This window comes from Macaca fascicularis, chromosome 11, assembly GCF_037993035.2.
Source record: "Macaca fascicularis isolate 582-1 chromosome 11, T2T-MFA8v1.1".
Lineage (NCBI taxonomy): Eukaryota > Metazoa > Chordata > Mammalia > Primates > Cercopithecidae > Macaca > Macaca fascicularis.
This window is the reverse complement of record NC_088385.1, coordinates 139,974,501-139,995,645: the sequence shown is the minus strand read 5'-3', so window position 1 is coordinate 139,995,645 and position 21,145 is coordinate 139,974,501. Positions and strand designations below refer to the sequence as shown.

Below are 21,145 nucleotides of genomic sequence, written 5' to 3'. Positions count from 1 at the left end.
TGTAACAATGGCATTGCTTCGGATCAAAGTACCCACTTCACAGTAAATGAGGTACACCGTGGGCCCATGCTCATGGAATTCATGGGTCATGCTGTGTTCTCCATCATCCTACCGATTTTGGTTCTGTTTTTCTGGTGGAACTCAGACTGAGACAAATATATAGTGAAAGGTAAGTCTTCATTACCCCCTTGACTTCAAGTCCATGTTCCAGAGGAAGCCACTGCCATTTCCTTGTGTATCCTTTCTACAGAGATTTTCATAAACATATTTGTATGTACACATTATCAGTTAAAAGAGTCAAACTGTACGATATTTGAAGAGGTTTATTCTGAGCCAAAAGTGAGTGATCACGGCCCACAGCACAGTCCCAAGAGGTCCTAAGACCCTGTGCCCACGGTGGTGGGGCTACAGCTTGGTTTTATCCTTTTTTTTTTTTTTTTTTTTGAGACGGAGTCTCGCTGTGTCGCCCAGGCTGGAGTGCAGTGGCCGGATCTCAGCTCACTGCAAGCTCTGCCTCCCGGGTTTTTATGCCATTCTCCTGCCTCAGCCTCCTGAGTAGCTGGGACTACAGGCGCCCGCCACCTCGCCCGGCTAGTTTTTTGTATTTTTTTTAGTAGAGACGGGGTTTCACCGTGTTAGCCAGGATGGTCTTGAACTCCTGACCTCGTGATCCGCCCGTCTCGGCCTCCCAAAGTGCTGGGATTACAGGCTTGAGCCACTGCGCCCGGCCTATACTTTTTTTTTTTGAGACGGAGTCTCACTCTGTCAATAGGCTGGAGTGCAGTGGCACGATCTCAGCTCACTGCAACCTCTGCCTCCTGGGTTCAAGCAATTCTCTGCCTCAGCCTCCTGAGTAGCTGAGATTACAGGCACCTGCCACCACGCCCGACTAATTTTTTTTGTACTTTTAGTAGAGACGGGGTTTCACCATCTTGACCAGGGTGGTCTTGAACTCCTGACCTCGTGATCCACCTGCCTCGGCCTCCCAAAGTGCTGGGATTACAGGCGTGAGCCACCGCACCCGGCAGGTTTTACACATTTTAGGGAGAAAGGTCATAGATGGAGTCAAAGATTTTCTGACTGGCACTTGGTTGAAAGGGTTATTATCTAAAGACCCGGAATCAATAGAAAGGAGTGTCTGGGTTAAGATAAGGGAGCCCAAGGTTCCATTTTATTATTTTTTTTGACAGGGTCTCTGTTGCCCAGGCTGGATTGCAGTGGCACAATCTGTGGTTTACCGCAGCCTCGGCCTCTTGGGCTCAAGGAATCTGCTCACCTCTGCCTCCCGAGTAGCTGGGACGATAGGCATGTGCTGTCATTACGCCCAGCTAAGACGGGGTCTCCCTATGTTGCCCAGGATGGTGTGGAACTCCTGGGCTCAAGCGATCCTCCCACCTCGGCCTCCTAAAGTGCTGGGATTACAGGCTTGAACACCACCATCCTGGCCATTCTTATGCGGATGCAGCTCCAGGCAGCAGGTTTTAGAAAGAATAGATGGTAAACGTTTCTTATTAGAATTAAAAAGGTGCCAGACTCTTACGTTCTCTCCTGGATCAGGAAAAGATGTGGAAAAGGAAGGAGATTCTCTACAAAATAGATTTCCCCCAGGAGAAAGTTCTGCAGGGCTATATAAAACTATGTTAAAGAAATGCAATGCTGGGTAAAATACTTCGTTTTCTTCCAGGGCCTGCTATTTGTCATGTGATGTATTTTAATACTACAGTCTGTTTGGTCAGCCTTAAGGTGTCTGTTTTAATGTCGATGCTGGTCAGTTATACCTGAATTCCAAAGGGAGGAGAGTATAATGGGACATGTCCAAACCCTGCTTCCCATCAGGGACTGAACTGGTTTTTCAGGTTAACTTTGGCATTGAGAGAATCAGTTCATTCAGTTGGTTGGGGGGCTTACAAATTTATTTTTGGTTTACAAGGTATAGATAACTATGCCTAAGGGAGGAGACCACCCCTCATATTGTCTTACGCCCAATTTCTGCCTCCAAAGAAAGAAAAAGTAAAAACTAAAAGGCAGAAATGAAATCCACAGGCAGATAGCCCGGCGCTGCACCCTGGGCCTGGTAGTTAAACATCGACCCGTGACCTAATTGGTTCTGTTATCTATAGATTACAATCATTGTATAGAAATGCACTGTGAAAATCCCTGTCTTGCTTTGTTCCGATCTAATTACTGGTGCAAGCAGCCCCCAGTCATGTACCCCCTGCTTGCTCAATCAATCACGACCCTCTCACATGCACCCCCTTAGAGTTGTGAGCCCTTAAAAGGGACAGGAATCGCTCACTCGCCCGGCTCTTGAGATAGAAGTCTTGCCGATGCCCCTGGCTGAATAAACCCCTTCCTTCTTTAACTCGGTGTCTGATGAGTTTTGTCTGCTGCTCGTCCTGCTACATGCCTATACCTATATATACAAATGTTTATATATGCATATACGTGTGTATATATGGTTTGTTTTACACAAATGGATGCCGACTTTTTTTTTTTTTTTTTTGGTAGCGATGAGGTCTCAGGCTAATCTCGAACTCCTGCCTAGGCCTCCCAAAGCACTTAGATTACAGGCATAAATCACTGCGGCGGGTCCTGCTTCACCCTTTTAAAACCGCACTTGGGGGCTCCTCATCAGTGCAGACATTGGCTGGTTCCTTCAAACCGCACAGACGCCCTGCGTGGACGCACCTCGCCGTGTTTACTCCGCTTTCGCCAACCTTTCACTTTCAGGGAATACCCTCTGGCGCTCTTCTCTGGAGCACACGCGTGAACGTCTCGGGATTCCAAAAAGTGGGATACTGAGGTAAAGGGTACGCGCTTTCAGAACGGGAAGACACCGCAAAACACCCGCCAAGACGTGGCCCCGCGTCGGCCCTGCCCACAACGCAGCCGCTCCCACTCCTGGAGCGCGCCCTGTGCTTCAGACTTCGGATCTGTGTGATCCGCTGTGTGCAACTGTACCCGAAAGGGTCTCCACGTGCACTACCTCGTGACAACTAAGGTGGACCGTCTTCGACTCCTAGGACTCATCCGCAGCTCAGCCGGGCTTTCAGAATCCTAAGGGCTTCCAATCCGGAAGTTCCCCGTCCTTTCTGCCCCAACATAACATGGCGCCCACCGCAGCCACTTCCGTGATCCGCAGGCGACGAAGTCTCCCGGCCAGGATCAAAGATGGCCGCGCGTCCGCCACGCGCCTACTCTCGCTGGCCACTCCCGGCTCCGCTCTAGCCGCCGCTCTCGGTGAGCGCCGCCACCAGCCAATCGCGGGGCGCAGACGCCGCTGGCCCCGCCCCGCGGATCAGCTGAGGGAGCCGCAATGTCTGTTGACAGCGGCGGCGGCGCAGCCGGTTCCGGGTTCGACGCGGGGCGGGGGTAAGCGCGGCTGGCGAGAGGGCTGCGGCGGACCGCGAAGGGGGACCTGGCTGCGGCCGTGGGAGGGGGCGCCCGCCGGCGTCTGGGCCGGGCCGCGGGGCTGCGTGGGCGCGGGCGGCCGGGCCAGGGCTCGCGGGGTGGGGCGGGCGCCGAGTCTCGGCCTCTGGGGTCGGGAGTCCCCACGGGCGTTTCCGGGGTCTCCGCAGATGTGAATCCCGATGGAGCGGCCCGAGGAAGGCAAGCAGCCGCCGCCGCCGCCGCCGCCGCCGCCGCAGCCCTGGGGACGGCTCCTGCGCCTGGGCGCCGAGGAGGGCGAGCCGCACGTCCTCCTGAGGAAGCGGGAGTGGACCATCGGGCGGAGACGAGGTGCGGGGCGGGGGCGGGGGCCGGGGCCGGGGGCCGGGGGCCGGGCCGGGCAGAGCCACCCGGTTGCGGGCAGGTCACAGGGGCGGCGGTGCAGTGAGCTCCAGATTTTTCGGTGGAGTGAAATCTCACGTAAGAACTGGTGTTTATTCGGCGTTCTGCCCACCCACTCTTGCGCATGATTGATGCACATCATTTAGCCTTCGTTACAACTTTATAAAGTAGTTGTGTTAATATACTCTCCGGAATGCAATATTGTCACATTCGTTGCTGTACAGAGTATCTTTTCTGATTATAATGGAACAAAGTTAAAAATAACAGAAGGAAAAGTGGAAAATTCACAGATATATGGACATTAAACACTACACCCTTAAAAGCAAGCGATGGGTCAAATAAGTCTTTACAGGGGGAAACCTTTAAAAATATTTTGAGACAAATGAAACAAAAATAGAATACACCAAAAGACGTTTAGGATGCAGCCAAGGCAGTACTCGAGGGAAATTTATAGCTGTAGTGCCTACATTAACAAAGATCTCGAGTCCCAGCCCCTAGAATATTTATTTATTTAATGAACCTGGAAAGCTAAGAACTTGAACAAAGTCATACAATTAGTGAGAGGAAGTTCCCTCAGCCTCCACATTCACTGCCTCCAGGCTCCTAAGTAACCATCTGGTAGTTTGATTTTCTCCTGTAGCCTTTGTATGGGGAGGGAAATGCACTGGTCCTGTCAACAAAAATGTTTAGTTGGTGTGAAAATTAATAAATTAGCTCTGACATTATACTTTGAAAAGGAGCGAGGATGGGAGATATGTGCTGTTTGGAAGCAAATTTTTTTTTTTTTACTGTCACCCCTTATAATGTGTTTGCACCTGTTTATTTTTGTTTGTTTGTTTTTTTGAGTTAAGAGTCTTGCTCTGTCGCCCAGGCTGGGTTGCAGTGGTGTGATCTCAGCTCACTGCACCCTCTGCCTCCTGGTTCAAGTGATTCTCCCCCTCAGCCTCTGGAGTAGTGGAACTACAGGCGTGTGCCACCATGCCTGGCTAATTTTTGTATTTATATTAGAGACAGGGTTTCTCCATGTTGACCAGGCTGGTCTTGAATTCCTGGCCTGAAGTGATCCGCCCGCCTTGGCCACCCAAAATGCTGGGATTACAGGCATGAGCCACTGCGCTGAGCCTTTTTTTTTTGTTTGAGCCAGAGTCTCGCTCTGTCGCCCAGGCTGGAGTACAGTGGTGCGATCTTGGCTCACTGCAGCCTCCACCTGCTGGGTTCACATGAGTCTCCTGCCTCAGCCTCCCGTGTAGCTGGCATTGTAGGCACGCACTACCACGCCCGGCTATTTTTTTGTATTTTTAGTAGAGACGGGATTTCACCATGTTGGCCAGACTGGTCTCAAACTCCTGACCTTGTGATCCACCCGCCTCGGCCTCCCAAAGTGCTGAGATTATAGGCGTGAGCCACATCTCCTAGCCCAGAATTTGTTTTTCTTTCTTTTTTTTTTGAGAGTCTTGCTCTGTGGCTCTGTCGCCCAGGCTGGAGTGCAGTGGCGCCATCTCGGCTGACTGCAAGCTCTGCCTTCCGGGTTTACACCATTCTCCTGCCTCAGCCTCCCTAGTAGCTGGGACTACGGGCGCCCGCCACCACGCCAGGCTAATTTTTTGTAATCGTGGTAGAGACGGGGTTTCACCATGTTAGCCAGATGGTCTCGATTTCCTGACTTTGTGATCCACCCGCCTCAGCCTCCCAAAGTGCTGGAATTACAGGCGTGAGCCACCGTGCCTGGCCCAGATTTTACTTTTGACGAACCTCAGCTTACTTTTTTTTTCCCTGGTTTGTGCTTTTTGTGTCCTGTCTGTGAAGTCCATGCCCAACCCAACGGCACTAAGATTTTCACCTGTCTTTTCCACTGGAAGTTTCATAGTTTTAGGTTTTACATTTGTCTCTGGCCATCCTTACACGACTACAATACTGTATTGATTACTATAGCATGATGGTAAGTCCGTTAAGTAATGTGAGTCTTCCAACTTCATTCTTTTTCAAAATTGCTTTGGTTATTCTACAGTTTTTTTCTGTGAACTTTAGAGTCAGCTTGTCAGTGTCTGCAAGCCCTCTGGGATTTTTATTGGAATTGCCTTGAATGTATGAAACAATCCTAGGGGACAGCTGGCATCTTGACAATATTGAGTCTCTGATTCACACACCCATAGGTCAGTGATGGGAGCAAGGCTCAGGCCAAAGCAGATTCAGGGTGTCATTCTATGTGGAACATTTGGGAAAAGTAATTTGCATGGCACTGTCGCCTGACCAAACCCTTCACTTTTTAATTGCCTTTAGTGTCTTATAGTATCTCTATGTATCCTTATAGATTACTATAAGCAGTAATGATTAATGATGAGATATTAAAAGCCTTTGTTCTTTTTTCTTTTCTTTTGAGACGGAGTTTCACTCTTTTTGCCCAGGCCGGAGTGCAATGGCATGATCTCAGCTCACAGCAACCTCCGCCTCCCAGGTTCAAGCGATTCTCCTGCCTCAGCCTCCCAAGTAGCTGGAATTACAGGCGCCTGCCACCATGCCTGGCTAATGTTTGTATTTTCAGTAGAGATGGGGTTTCACTATGTTGGCCAGGCTGGTCTCGAACTCATGACCTTGTGATCCGTCTGCCTCGGCCTCCCAAGGTGCTGAGATTACAAGTGTGAGCCACTGTGCCCGGCTGTAAAATTGTCATTTGAGAGGCTGTGTGTAGCTGGAGGTGTTGATGGGTGTCTTTGAGAGGGTGGGGATTCAGAAAGGTTCAGGACGGGCCGGGCGCGGTGGCTCACGCCTGTAATCCCAGCACTTTGGGAGGCCGAGGGGAGTGGATTGCGAGGTCAGGAGATCGAGACCATCCTGGCTAACACGGTGAAACCCCATCTTTACTAAAAATACAAAAAATTAGCCAGGCATGGTGGTGGGTGCCTGTAGTCCCAGCTACTTGAGAGGCTGAGGCAGGAGAATGGTGTGAACCCGGGAGGTGGAGCTTGTAGTGAGCTGAGATTGCGCCACTGCACTCCAGCCTGGGCAACAAAGCAAGACTCTGTCTAAAAAAAAAAAAAAAATTTGTTTTTCATAACTGTCTTGGTTAAGTGTTTTTCTTACATATGTACAAGGGGGATCCTGAGTTTGAACCACATACTTTGGTAAAGCAAAGGGCATTAGGGTTCACAGTTCCCACGGTCATACTCCATGTCATCCCACCCTGTCTTTTGTAGGTTGCGACCTTTCATTCCCCGGCAATAAACTGGTCTCTGGAGATCACTGTAAAATTGTAGTGGATGAAAAATCAGGTCAGGTGACACTGGAAGATACCAGGTGAGTATGTTCTGAGCTTCTTTTGGTGTTTCTTCTTGTACCTTAAGAAGCCTGACTCCGTGCTAGTGTGCTGTGTGCCACGGCCGAGGAGGAGAAGAAATGCTGTCTTTCGTGTGATAACAGCGGCTCATTTTTATACACAGCACAGTCGTGTCCCTTAGCAACACGGATACAGTCTGAGAAATGTGTCATTAGACAATTCCATCATCTTGCAAACATCATGGAGTATGCTTAAACAAACCTGGTGGTATAGCCTACTACGTACCTAGGCTACATGGTGCAGCCTGTTGCTCCCAGGCTGGAAACCTGAACAGCGTGCCACTGAACTGAATGCTATAGGCAGTGGTAACACCACGGTAAAAGTATTTATCTATCTAAACATGGAAAAGGTGCAGTAGAAATAGGATATTTTAGTCTTATGGGACTACTACCGTGTATGTATCTGTTGAACAAAACGTTATTATCAGGCCGGACGTGGTGGCTCACCTGTAATCCCAGCACTTTGGGAGGCTGAGGCAGGCAGATGAGGTCAGGAACTCGAGCCCAGCCTGGCCAACATGGAGAAACCTCGTCTCTATTAAAAATATAAAAATTAGCTGGGCATAGTGGCATGCACCTGTAATCCCATCTACTCGGGAGGCTGAGACAGGAGAATCACTTGAACCTGGGAGGTGGAGGTTGCGGTGAGCTGAGATGGCGCCATTGCACTCCAGCCTGAGAAGCGAGTGAAACTCCGTCTCAAAACAAAAGTTATTATCTGGGACATGACTATAGTTAATTAGGCTCCCAAGGTATAAGAAGACGTATTTCCTGGTTTCCAGGATGGGACACTTAGTGACACTTTGGTATCTATGACCCTTCTTGAATGTATTCAAATTAAATATGTCTCAGAAATAAGACTTAAAAGATGCTCGTAATTTTTAGTTCTTGCAAGCCTATTCAGGTTTGATTTCTTTCCCTCAAATCCAAAAATCGTTTTTTAAAACTAATAAATTCTCGTTCTTGTACAACTTAAGTACAGATTGAGTATCTGAAATGATTGGGACTAGAGTGTTTAGATTTTGAATTTTTTCAGATTTTAGAATATTTGCATTATAATTACCAATTGAGAGTGTCTGATTCAAAATTCTGAAATGCTCCAGTGGGTATTTTTTGAGTGTCTTATTGGTGCTCAAAAAGTTTAGGACTTCAGATATCTGATTAAGGACATTCAGCTTAGGGATATTCAACTTAGAAAGTGGAAAGCTTTCCAAAATCCCGTTCATACATTAGAAATACATGTGCAGGTGGCCGGGCGCGGTGGCTCAAGCCTGTAATCCCAGCACTTTGGGAGGCCGGGACGGGCGGATCACAAGGTCAGGAGATCGAGACCATCCTGGCGAACACGGTGAAACCCCGTCTCTACTAAAAAATACAAAAAACTAGCCGGGCGAGGCGGCGGGCGCCTGTAGTCCCAGCTACTCGGGAGGCTGAGGCAGGAGAATGGCGTAAACCCGGGAGGCGGAGCTTGCAGTGAGCTGAGATCCAGCCACTGCACTCCAGCCTGGGCGACAGAGCAAGACTCCGTCTCAAAAAAAAAAAAAAAAAAAAAAAAAAGAAATACATGTGCAGGTATATATATTTTGCATTAATGCGATTACGCTACGCATACTGTTGTAGCGTCAGCTTTTTTCTTCTTTTTTTTTTTTTTTGAGATGGAGTTTCACTCTGTCACAGGCTGGAGTGCAGTGGTGCAATCTCGGCTCACTGCAGCCTCCACGTCCCAAGTTCCAGTGATTCTCCTGCCTCAGCCTCCCGTGTGGCTGGCATTATAGGCACGCACTACCACACCCAGCTAATTTTTTTGTGTTTTTAGTAGAGACGGGATTTCACCGTGTTGGCCAGGCTGGTCTCAAACTCCTGATCTTGGGTGATGCGCCTCCAAAGTGCTGGGATTACAGGCATGAGCCACTGCGCCCGGCACTCACGCCTGTAATCCCAGCACTTTGGGAGGCCGAGGGGAGTGGATTGAGAGCTTTTTTCACTTACAGTGTTGTGTGGAGCTCTTCACATGTCCCTGCGTCTGCATCTATCTCATCTTCTTGTCATTTTAGGATAGTTTCTTTGTCACTTCCCTTATTGGTGGACATTTATTGTTTTGACTTTTTCTTACTATAAATAACACTGCAGTGACTCTTTCCCAAACTCTGCTTTCATGTCTGTTTTCTTGGGATGATTCTTGAAAGGGAAGCCTGTGTCAGTGTCACTCAGAATGTGCCTATTCCGTTTTTTTTTTCTTTTTTGAGATGGAGTTTCGCTCTGTAGCTCAGGCTGGAGTGCAGTTGGTGTGATCTCGACTCACTGCAACCTCTGCCACCCGGATTCAAGCGATTCTTCTGCCTCAGCCTCCTGAGTAACTGGGATTACAGGTGCACGCCACCACGCCCGGCTCAGATGGGGTTTCACCATGCTGGCCAGGCTGGACTTGAGCTCCTGGCCTCAGGTGATCCACCTGCCTCAGCCTCCCCACGTGCTGGGATTGCAAGCGTGAGCTCCCGCACCCAGCCAGAATGTGCGTCTTTTAGATCTGCTGCAAGTGGCAGGCCGTCTTCTAGCAGCGTGTGGAGAGTGTGCTGTTCTCATGGCAGGGTTGGCAGGTGGTCGTCTAGCAGCATGTAGAAGAGTGTGCCACGTTCTTGGCAGAGGTGGGCTGGAGGGGAGGGTTGCTCAAGCAGAAGGAACCACATGTATGGGGGCCCCCGAGCATGAGCAGGGCCATGTGGTCAGAGCATGTGGTGAGCAGCAGAGTCGCACGAGGGAGCTTGGGCTTTAGCCTGAGAGCAATGAGGAGTCATTGAAGGGGCGTAAGCGGAGGAGTGAAATAATCAGATTTTTGTTTGGAAAGAGCAGGAGGATGAGTGATGACTGCAGTCGCCCCTCGGCATCTGGGGGGATTGGTTCCAGCGCCCCTGCATGCACCCAAATCCGTGCGCACTCCAGCCTCGTAGCCAGCCCTGCAGAGCATGAGGACACAGAAAGTCAGTCCAGCTCCAGCCCCCTGCATGCACCCAAATCCGTGCGCACTCCAGCCTCGTAGCCAGCCCTGCAGAGCATGAGGACACAGAAAGTCAGTCCAGCTCCAGCCCCCTGCATGCACCCAAATCCGTGCGCACTCCAGCCTCGTAGCCAGCCCTGCAGAGCATGAGGACACAGAAAGTCAGTCCAGCTCCAGCCCCCTGCATGCACCCAAAATCCATGCGCACTCCAGCCTTGTAGCCAGCCCTGCAGAGCATGAGAACACTAAGTCACTCCAGCTCCAGTGCCCCAATGCACCCAAATCTGTGTGTACTCGCGCCCCGTAGCCAGCCCTGTGGAGCACGAGGACACAGAAAGTCAGTCCAGCATGTGTGTGGGGTTCACTCCCTCTCATTGAAAAGAACCCATGTATAAGTGCACCTGCACCTGTCATTGAAAAGAACCCGTGTATAAGTGCACCTGCACCTGTCATTGAAAAGAACCCATGTATATATGCACCTGCACCTGTCATTGAAAAGAATCCGTGTATAAGTGCACCTGCACCTGTCATTGAAAAGAATCCGTGTATAAGTGCACCTGCACAGCTCAAAACCGCATCTTCCAGGGTCAGCTTTGTACCGCAACAGCAGAACTCAGGCACACACAGCCACTGCCTGGTTTTGAAGGTTTTACAGGGAGACGGCCATGGCAGTTCATTTGCTTACTGTCTGCATTTGCTTTCCTGCTACAGAGGGCAGAGCTGAGTAGTGGCAGTGGTGACCAGGTGACCAGGTGATGGCAAAACCTACACTGTTTACCCTCTGTTTACAGAAATCGTTTGCCACTCCCATACCTCAGCAAACTGGTGGTCACTCGGATGTGAATTCTGTCCACTGCTGGGGCCTCAGGAGTGAGGCTGCAGAGCTGAGGCCCGGGTGGTTTGGCTGAAATCAATCGTTTTGTTTGGTTGCCGTTTTGTGTGTCGGGTGTGCTGTGCTCTTGGACCTTTGTCACCTGACCAACACCTGATTTCCCATCAGGTCTCTGCTCAGAGGTCCCCAGGAGGCACTTCCTGCCCCACCAACTTAGCCTCCTCCTGTCTGTCCCTGGGTCAGCAGCATCTGAATTGGCCTCTCCCAGGGCAGAGCGCCTCGAGGGGTTTGGCAGCCAGACCACAGGCTCTGAGCGCAGGGCCGTGTCCTGTAGCTAATGGCCCGGCATTTATTCCGCTTCTGCCCAGAGCCAGTCTCTTGGGAGGGATCAGTACTTACTGGAGGCATGAGCTCCCCGGGGTTGTGACGGCTGCAGGGAACGGAACTGTGGATAGTGCAAGTCCAGCTCAGGGGAGGCTGGAGGTGGAAGCACCACACTGCAGGCGAGGCCTCCGGGTCCAGTAGGAGGCAAACAGGAGAGAACCTAGGCCTGCAGCAGCAGAGCTGCCCAGCACGTGAGGAGGTGTGGTGACTGGTTAGGCTGTCAGTCAGGGAGAAGTGGGTGAGCCATTTCTCGAGAGAATGGTGAGGGGTGCACGGATGTGTGCGACATTACATATTTATGCCGTTCCTACAAGTATTCCCAGAATGGTCATATTGAGCTGCTTTGCTGATGGTGCTAGAAAAAAAATCTCGTAACTCCAAGTTACTTTAAGTAGAATAAATTGTGTTTTTGTTTTTTTACAGCACCAACGGAACAGTGATTAACAAGCTGAAAGTTGTTAAGAAGCAGACGTGCCCTTTACAGAGTGGGGATGTCATCTACTTGGTGTACAGGAAGAATGAACCGGAACACAGTAAGAGAGAGGAAGGCTTGCCAGGGTCAGACGCACACAGGGGTGCACTCGAGGGCGCGCTCTGAACGTTCCTTCTGGCTACACCGCTTCCCATAGGAACGTTCCTCCCAGCTACACCCCCTTTCTTGCTGACGTGGGTTCCTGTTGTGAATAGTGTCTGTTGAGGAGTGGGAGTGTCGATTTTGCAGCCTGAGTCCAGCCATTCCTCAGAAATACCACCGTGGCCTTGAGCAGCCAATCCCAACGTGGCAGCCAGGGAGAAACTCACGGGGATGGCTTAGGTTCTACAGGAGAAGAACTTGAGTTACGGGGATAAAACCTAGGACCAGGGGTCTGGAGGCTACTGATGGCTCTGCTTTTGGAGACCTTACAAGAAACATCAAAGGTTAGACTGGATTCCAGTAAGTTTTTTCAGCTCCAGAAGTCTGCGTTTTGGTTTTGTGGAAGGACGGTATAGGACAAGGAAAGTGATGGGAGTCCTTCCAAGGTCACCCCTGAAATCCTTTTTTCTTTTTTTTGAGATGGAGTTTTGCTCTTGTTGCCCAGGCTGGAGTGTAATGGCGTGATCTCAGCTCACTGCAATCTCCACCTGCTGGGTTCAAGCCATTCTCCTGCCTCAGCCTCCCAAGTAGCTGGGATTACAGGTGCCCGCCACCACGCCTGGCTCATTTTTGTATTTTTAGTAGAGATGGGGTTTTGCCCTGCTGGACAGGCTGGTCTCAAACTCCTGACCTCAGGTGATCCACCCACCTCAGCCTCCCAAAGTGCTGGGATTACAGGCGTGAGCCACCACACCCGGCCAGTACTTATTTAATTTTTTTTTTGAGACAGAGTCTCACTCTGCTATGTTGCCCAGGCTGTAGTGCAGCAGTGTGATCTTGGCTCACTGCAGCCTCCACCTCCTGGGTTCAAGCGATTCTCCTGCCTCAGCCTCCCAGGTAGCTGGGATTACAGGTACATGCCACCACACCTGGCTAATTTTTGTATTTTTAGTAGAGACAGGGTTTCGCCATGTTGGCCAGGCTGGTCTCGAACTCCTGACCTCAGGTGATCTGCCTGCCTTGGCCTCCCAAAGTGCTGGGATTACAGATAAGAGCCACTGCACCTGGCCACCCCTGAAATACCTAAAGACCACAGTGGTGAGGAAGAATGGGGCAAATATGTCTTAGGCATCTTCAGTATAAACTTAACCAGCCCCTGCCACACAGAAGGCTCTTGTATCTGCTCCTTTGTGTAGTTTGAAGTTACAAGTGAGACATAGATTCTTCACCTTCTGCCTCCTGATGCCATTTTTCCCCGAGGCTTATGTCTTTTGAGTTGGAAAAGATGTTTTAGATTACTTCTTTTAAAAACTCTTGAACTGATGAATTTGTTATTAGCTGATGAGTCAAAATAATCAACAAAAACAAATGGACTGGAGAACAGAGAGAAAAATGAGTTCTCAGTTTGCACAGGGGCCACCACGTTTCTGATTTGATTAATTTTGTTTTAGACGTGGCATACCTCTATGAATCTTTAAATGAAAAGCAAGGCATGACACAAGAATCCTTTGGTAAGTAAGATTATAGCAAAGAAGCGGATGCATATTAGGAGTTGTAGCATTCCTTTTTTTTTTTTGAGATGGAATCTCGCTCTGTCGCCAGGCTGGAGTGCAGTGGTGCGATCTCAGCTCACTGCAACCTCCGCCTTCTGGGTTCAAGCGATTTCCCTGCCTCAGCCTCCCGTTTTTTTTTTGAGATGAAGTTTTGCTCTTGTTGCCCAGGCTGGAGTGCAGTGGTACAATCTTGGCTCACTGCAACCTCCACCTGCCGGGTTCAAGAGATTCTCCTGCCTCAACCTCCCGAGTAGCTGGGATTATGGGTTGCACCACCACACCCGGCTGATTTTTATATTTTTAGTAGAGATGGGGTTTCACCATGTTGGTCAGGCTGGTCTCGAACTCCTGACCTCAGGTGCCTTGGCTTCCGAAAGTGCTGGGATTACGGGCGTGAGCCACCGTGCCTGGCCTTGGGGCTGTTGCATTCTTAAGAGCGTTTCAATCCCTAGAGTGTCTTCCTGAGCCCTGGATGTGTGCTCCTTCTGCTCCTTTTGGGTTACAGAAGCTAACAAGGAAAATGTGTTCCATGGGACCAAAGATGCCTCAGGTGCAGGTGTAGGTGCAGGGCCAGGGGCCGATCCCCGGCTCCCTCCGTTGTCGCCCACCGCTCAGGTGTGCTTTGAGGAACCACAGCCATCAACGTCGACGTCAGACCTCTTCCCCACAGCCTTGGCCTCTTCCACGGAGCCGCCTCCTGCAGGGCGAGAGCATTCCTCCAGTTGTGGTGAGGTCACATCTCATGAGGTCTTGGTGCTGGTTGCATAGTTTTTGTTCACTACTCTTTGCCTGTGTTGTTACAGAGACAGATAAGCGACTGAGGACTGGCATGAGGTTCTCAGTAGTAAGATTTCTGTAGGAGTCAATATTGACTGTGTTGTTCCTTTTACTTCCCAAGAGAAGTGAAGATCAGGGACTCTAGTACCATGGTGTATTTTACAGTTTCATTGAGATTATAATTCACATACCATAAAAGTCATCCAGCTAAAGCGTACATTTCAGTGGATTTTAGTACATCACAAGGTTGTGGGACCGTCACCACTCGTTGACACCAAAAGGAAACCGGTGCCCATCAGCAGTCACTCTGCGTGTCCCCTTCCCCGTGGCCCCTGGCAGCTGTGTGTGCTTTTGGCCTCTGGATTTTTCTGTTCTAGACACTTCACAGACATGGAATCATGCGTGGTCTATTGTGACTGGGCTCTTTTTTCTATTGCTGAGACGGAGTCTCGCTCTGTCTCCCAGGCTGGAGTGCAGTGGCGCGATCTCGGCTCACTATAAGCTCCGCCTCCTAGGTTCACACCATTCTCCTGCCTCAGCCTCCCAAGTAGCTGGGACTCCGCCCGGCTAGTTTTTTGTATTTTTAGTAGAGATGGGGTTTCACCGTGTTAGCCAGGATGGTCTCGATCTCCTGACCTTGTGATCCACCCGCCTCAGCCTCCCAAAGTGCTGGGATTACAGGCATGAGCCACTGCTCCCAGCCGTGACTGGCTCTTTTCACTTAGCATGATGTTTTCAGAGTTCATCAAGAAGAGAATGTTATTTAAAACCAGTTTTGGCCAGGCGCGGTGGCTCACACCTGTAATCCCAGCACTTTGGGAGGCCAAGGCGGGCGGATCACAAGGTCACGAGATCGAGACCATCCTGGGTAACATGGTGAAAGCCCGTCTCTATTAAAAATACAACAAATTGGCCGGGCGCGGTGGCTCACGCCTGTAATCCCAGCACTTTGGGAGGCCGAGGCGGGCGGATCACGAGGTCAGGAGATCGAGACCATCCTGGCTAACACGGTGAAACCCCGTCTCTACTAAAAATGCAAAAAATTAGCCGGGCGAGGCGGCGGGCACCTGTAGTCCCAGCTACTCGGGAGGCTGAGGTGGGGGAATGGCGTGAACCCGGGAGGCGGAGCTTGCAGTGAGCCGAGATAGCGCCATTGCACTCCAGCCTGGGCGACTAAGCGAGACTGTCTCAAAAAAAAAAAAAAAAAAAAAAAAAAATACAACAAATTAGCTGGGCATGGTGGCGGGCGCCTATAGTCCCAGCTACTCAGGAGGTTGAGGCAGGAGAGTGGCGTGAACCCAGGAGGCGGAGGTTGCAGTGAGCCAAGATTGCACCACTGCACTCTAGCCTGGGCAACAGAGCAAGACTCCATCTCAAAAAAAAAACAGGTCTCGCTCTGTTGCCCAGGTGGGGAGAGTGGCGTGATCATAGCTCACTGTAACCTTGACCTCCTGGGCTCAAGTGATCCTCCCACCTCAGCCTCCTGAGTAGCTGGGACCACAGGCTCGTACTGTCACGCCTAGTTAATTTTTTCTTTTTTGTATTTTTTGTAGAGATGGGGTCTTACTTTGTTGCCCAGGCTGCTCTCAAACTCCTGGGATCAAGTGATCCTCCCACCTTGGCCTCCCAAAGTATTGGGATTACAGGTGTGAGCCCCATGCCCGGCCTCTGACCTCTATTTTTTATTTTTATTTTTTCCCCAGAAGGAGTTTCACTCTTGTTGCCCAGACTGGAGTGCAGTGCCACGATCTCGGCTCACTGCAGCCTCCGCCTCCCGGGTTCAAGCAATTCTCCTGCCTTAGCCTCTTGAGTAGCTGGGATTACAGGTGCCCGCCACCATGCCTGGCTAATTTTTTGTATTTTTAGTAGAGATGGGGTTTCACCATGTTGGCCAGGCTGGTCTCGACCTGACCTCGGGTGATCCACTTGCTTCAGCCTCCCAAAGTGCTGGGATTACAAGTGTGAGCCACCACACCGGGCCCAAACCTCTATTTTAACACAGTTTACGACACGGTGTGCATCATATGACCACAAATATGTGGATTTACCCTGAGTTAGACTTGTCGCGCGAGCGCTAAACCTGGTCAAAGACATTTCCGCATTTGTTCCTCTGCGAATGCGCTTCTTGCCCCCAGCTCCGCCCCACACAGAGATGGGCACAAATACAGTGAAGATGTGAGTTGAGTGAGCACACACTCCTGGTAAGCCACTTGTCATTCCTAAACTATGACATCTTAGGTTGCCAGCTGCACTGGGTTCCAGTCAGTGATACCCTACAGTCGTGGTTCTCTCCTGAGCTGGATGGATCAGCACTTGTCTTGTTTGATTCCTCTCACAGAGTCTGGGGATGGTGGCATCTCCCCTAAAGGATGTGGTCCCTCCGTGGCAAGTGATAAAATCTCCAGCTTTGCCTCAGCTCTCCCAGACAGAAAGCCTGCATCCTTTTCGTCATTGGAACCCCAGGATCAGGAGGATTTGGAGCCCGTGAAGAAGAAAATGAAAGGAGGTTAGTATCTGGTTGTGTGTGTCCTCTGCCCTATCGTGAGCTCCCGGGGTGTGCAGGGGCCGCTGCCATGCTCTGTGCTGTGGGGCGTTGCTTCCTGCAGGGGCACATGGACCCTGCCTCAGGTTGATGCCTGTGAACACCTCTGGCATTTTCATTCAGAAAACCTGGGCCTGTTTTTTGTGGTTTGCATAATCCCGATAGCACTGTGGTTTACTACAGGCTATTCTCTTGGTCTGGAAATAGTCCGTTCTGAGTTGCAGAATTAATCTGAAAGTCCTCCTTCCTGGCCAGGTGCAGTAGTTCATACCTGTAATCCTAACACTGGGAGACCAAGGCAGGAGAATCTCTTGAGGTCAGGTGATCAAGACCAGCCTGGGCAACAGAGCAAGACTTGGTCTCTAAAAATAAAAATCAAGCCAGACGTCATGGCTCATGCCTGTAATCCCAGCACTTTGGGAGGCCAAGGCGGGCAGATCACCTGAGGTCAGGAGTTCTAGACCAGCATGGCCAACATGGTGAAACCCCGTCTCTGCTAAAAATGCAAAAATTAGCTGGGTGTGGCAGCTCATGCCTGTAATCCCAGCTACTTGAAAGGCTGAAGCAGGAGAATTGCTTGAACCCAGCAGGTGGAGGTTGTGGTGAGCCAAGACTGTGCCATTGCTCTGCAGCCAGGGCAACAAGAGCAAAACTCTGTCTCAAAATAAATAAATAAATAAATAAAAATCAAAAAAGAAAGTCCTCTGTCCTGGTAGGACAATAATTTCTAAAAATGTAGCTTAAATCTTCACATTCACAGGTTGTCTGACACGTGGAGTTGATTGGCATGGGGAAGGTGTGGAAAGGATCAGCAACAGTTACATAGGAAAAATAAGCACAGGAGTGAGGAAATTTTATTTTTTATTTTTATTTATTTATTTATTATTTTTTTTTTTTTGAGACGGAGTCTTTGTCGCCCAGGCTGGAGTGCAGTGGCGTCAACTCGGCTCACTACAAGCTCCGCCTCCTGGGTTTACACCATTCTCCTGCCTCAGCCTCCTGAGTAGCCGGGACTACAGGCACCCGCCACCTCGCCCGGCTGGTTTTTTGTACTTTTAGTAGAGACGGGGTTTCACCGTGTCAGCCAGGATGGTCTCGATCTCCTGACCTTGTGATCCACCCGTCTCGGCCTCCCAAAGTGCTGGGATTACAGGCGTGAGCCACCGCGCCCGGCCAGGAAATTTTATTTCTAGCAAACATGAAAAATTGTGTAAGTCATACAACAATCTAGTACACTACTTGGCTCAGCAGTGAATACCTGCATAAGCAGAATACAAATACAATATCATGAACTAATGGTTGTGTTAACATAATGTTGGTGGGGGGGTCTCAGTTCAGAGTTTTGCTCTACGTTAATAGATGTCAGGGATGATGTCTAAAATTGATAAATCAACATGTACCATGATAACTTAGAAACACAGAGGTAAATACCAGAAGAAACAGCTCAAAGACACGAAAGTAGTTTTCCTCCAAGGAGGGAAATCAGGTGAGGAGCGGCTGAGGCAGAAGGTGACTGCCTTTGTTTTCTTCTAAATATATTATCTATACATTTTTTTTTTTTTTTGAGACGGAGTCTCGCTCTGTAGCCCAGGCTGGAGTGCAGTGGCCGGATCTCAGCTCACTGCAAGCTCCGCCTCCCGGGTTCACGCCATTCTCCTGCCTCAGCCTCCCGAGTAGCTGGGACTACAGGTGCCGCCACCTCGCCCAGCTAGTTTTTTGTATTTCTTAATAGAGACGGGGTTTCACCGTGTTAGCCAGGATGGTTTCGATCTCCTGACCTCGTGATCCGCCCATCTCGGCCTCCCAAAGTGCTGGGATTACAGGCTTGAGCCACCGCGCCCGGCCACGGCTATTTTTTGTATTTCTTAGTAGAGACGGGGTTTCACCATGTTAGCCAGGATGGTCTCGATCTCCTGACCTCGTGATCCGCCCATCTCAGCCTCCCAAAGTGCTGGGATTACAGGCTTGAGCCACCGCGCCCGGCCATCTATACATTTTTTTAAGAGACAAGATCTTGCTTTGTCATCCAGGCCAGAGCGCAGCGGCTCAGTCTTGGTTCACTGCAGCCTCCGCCTCCTGGGCTCAGAGAGTCCTCCCACCTCAGCCTTCCGAGTAGCTGGGACCGCAGGTGCATGCTACCATACCCGGCTAATTTTTTTTTATTTTTTTATTTTTTGTAGAGATGGGGTTTCATTATATTGCCCAGGCTGGTCTCGAACTCCTGGGCTCAAGTGATCTCCCTGCCTCAGCCTCCCAAAGTGCTGGGATTACAGCTGTGAGCCATTACATCTGGCTTCTTGTAAATATTTGGCTTTTTAAATTGTGTGCAGTTTATTTAATTAAAAATAAAAATTAATTGATGATTACCAACATCTCAGCATTATAGAAAAATGAAGACACAGCCGAAGAGGGTCAGGCGCGATGGCTCACGCCTGTTACCCCGGGACTTTGGGAGGCCGAGGCAGGCAGATCACGAGGTCAGGAGATCAAGACCATCCTGGCTAACACAGTGAAACCCCGTCTCTACTAAAATACAAAAAATTAGCCGGGCGTGGCGGCGGGCGCCTGTACTCCCAGCTACTCGGGAGGCTGAGGCAGGAGAATGGTGTGAACCCGGGAGGTGGAGCTTGCAGTGAGCTGAGATCCGGCCACTGCACTCCAGCCTGGGCGACAGAGTGAGAGACTGTCTCAAAAAAAAAAGTTAAAGAAAACTCAAGATGTTACCTTCTTCTCAACTCCAATGACATTGAAATTGCTAAGCAATTAAACCACACAAAACTGTTCGTATGCTTGTTTCAAGTAAAGAAATCAACAACACATTTTTGAGACTCCATCTCAAAAAAAAAAAAAGACAAAAAAACACACCAGAAGAAAAAAATATGAGCTGCTGTTGACATCTTCAGTTTCTGTTTTCAGCCTTTTCCTCTGTGACACAAACGAGTCCCAGTTTGTGTTTAAACAAAGTGACATCATACACCCTGACAGCTGGCCTTCAACACTGACTCACATCCTGAATGTCTTTTTTAATGTTATTAACCATGTCTCTAAAACAAAACTTAAACCTATTGGAATATGAGATTTATTTTGGACCTTCTGAAAAATACCCTATTTATTTAATTATTATTTTTTTGAGACAGTGTCTCACTCTGTTGCCCAGGCTGGATTGCAGTGGCACAATCTTGACTCACTGCAACCTCTGCCTCCCAGGTTTAAGCGATTTCCGGCTAATTTTTGTATTTTCAGTAGAGACGGGTTTTCCCTGTGTCAGCCAGGCTGGTGTCAGACCGCCTCGGCCTCTCAAGGTGCTGGGATTACAGGCGTGAGCCACCTCGCCCAGCCAAAGATGCGCTTTGGAAATACAAAGATAAGGCAAGGCCTCTGTGTTTTCTGCTTCTGGTTCTGAACATCTGTGGCCTGGAGATTTTCTCTTTCTACAGGTGAAGATGTTTGTCAGCTCAAAAGACTGCATGTGCCAGGCGCGGTGGCTCACGCCTGTAATCCCAGCACTTTGGGAGGCCGAGGCGGGTGGATCACGAGGTCAGGAGATGGAGACCATCCTGGCTAACACAGTGAAACCCCGTCTCTACTAAAAATGCAAAAAATTAGTGGGGCGTGGTGGCGGGCACCTGTAGTCGCAGCTACTTGGGAGGCTGTGGCAGGAGAATGGCGTGAACCTGGAAGGTGGAGCTTGTCGTGAGCCGAGATCGCGCCACTGCAGTCCAGCCTGGGCAACAGAGCAAGACTCCGTTTCAAGAAAAAAAAAAACGACTGCATGTATTTCCTCGGTTACGACAGTCAGAACACATCCCTTTCTCTTGTAGACGGGGACCTTGACCTGAACCTGCAGTTGTTGGTCGCACAACCGCGTAGAAACGCCCAAACCGTCCAGGAGGACGTCAGAGCAGCGACTGGGAAGCCAGACAAGATGGAGGAGACGCTGACATGCATCATCTGCCAGGACCTGCTACACGACTGCGTGAGGTGCGACTGCGTTCACCCTTGGCTCATGGAACATGGCACTGCAGGTTCCTCGTCCAGTGTGGGGCGGGGCTGAGCATGAAACAAGCTTCCAGGTTCTGTTTGGCCTGGCATCTGCTGAGGTTACCATTTTCTTTTTCTTTTTTAGACAAGGTCTGTCTCTGTCACCCGGGTAAGAGTTGGTGCTATCTCAGCCCACTGCAACCTCTCCCTACCAGGCTTGAGCGGTTCTCCCACCTCAGCCTCCTCAGTAGCTGGGACTACAGGTGCACACCACTATGCCTGGCTGACTTTTTTTTTAATGTTCTGATTTTATTGTTATTTATGTATTTGTTTTTTATTCCTTTTTTTTTTTTTTAGATGGAGTCTTGCTCTGTCACCAGGCTGA

At 49.9% G+C, this 21,145-nt stretch overlaps 1 protein-coding gene across 33 annotated transcripts in view; it reads left to right on the top strand.

Moving 5' to 3' along the window:
- The first annotated feature begins 3,300 nt into the window (after nucleotides 1-3,300).
- The window catches only part of CHFR (checkpoint with forkhead and ring finger domains), a 35,045-nt gene continuing 17,200 nt past the window's right edge, over nucleotides 3,301-21,145 (top strand). For 26 of the 33 annotated variants that reach the window (XR_012420904.1, XR_012420902.1, XR_012420903.1 and 23 more), the window contains exons 1-8: nucleotides 3,301-3,372; nucleotides 3,579-3,738; nucleotides 6,984-7,083; nucleotides 11,757-11,866; nucleotides 13,359-13,418; nucleotides 13,966-14,187; nucleotides 16,576-16,743; nucleotides 20,601-20,760. Coding sequence is in view for 14 of the 33 variants with exons in the window: in XM_074008503.1 (XP_073864604.1) it covers nucleotides 3,591-3,738; nucleotides 6,984-7,083; nucleotides 11,757-11,866; nucleotides 13,359-13,418; nucleotides 13,966-14,187; nucleotides 16,576-16,743; nucleotides 20,601-20,760 (968 nt within the window). In the remaining 19 variants the exon portion in view is untranslated. Of the gene's footprint in view, nucleotides 3,739-6,983; nucleotides 7,084-11,756; nucleotides 11,867-13,358; nucleotides 13,419-13,965; nucleotides 14,188-16,575; nucleotides 16,744-20,600; nucleotides 20,761-21,145 lie in introns of all 33 variants that reach the window. The other 7 variants (XR_012420907.1, XM_074008506.1, XM_074008504.1 and 4 more) reach the window with 2 other exon arrangements.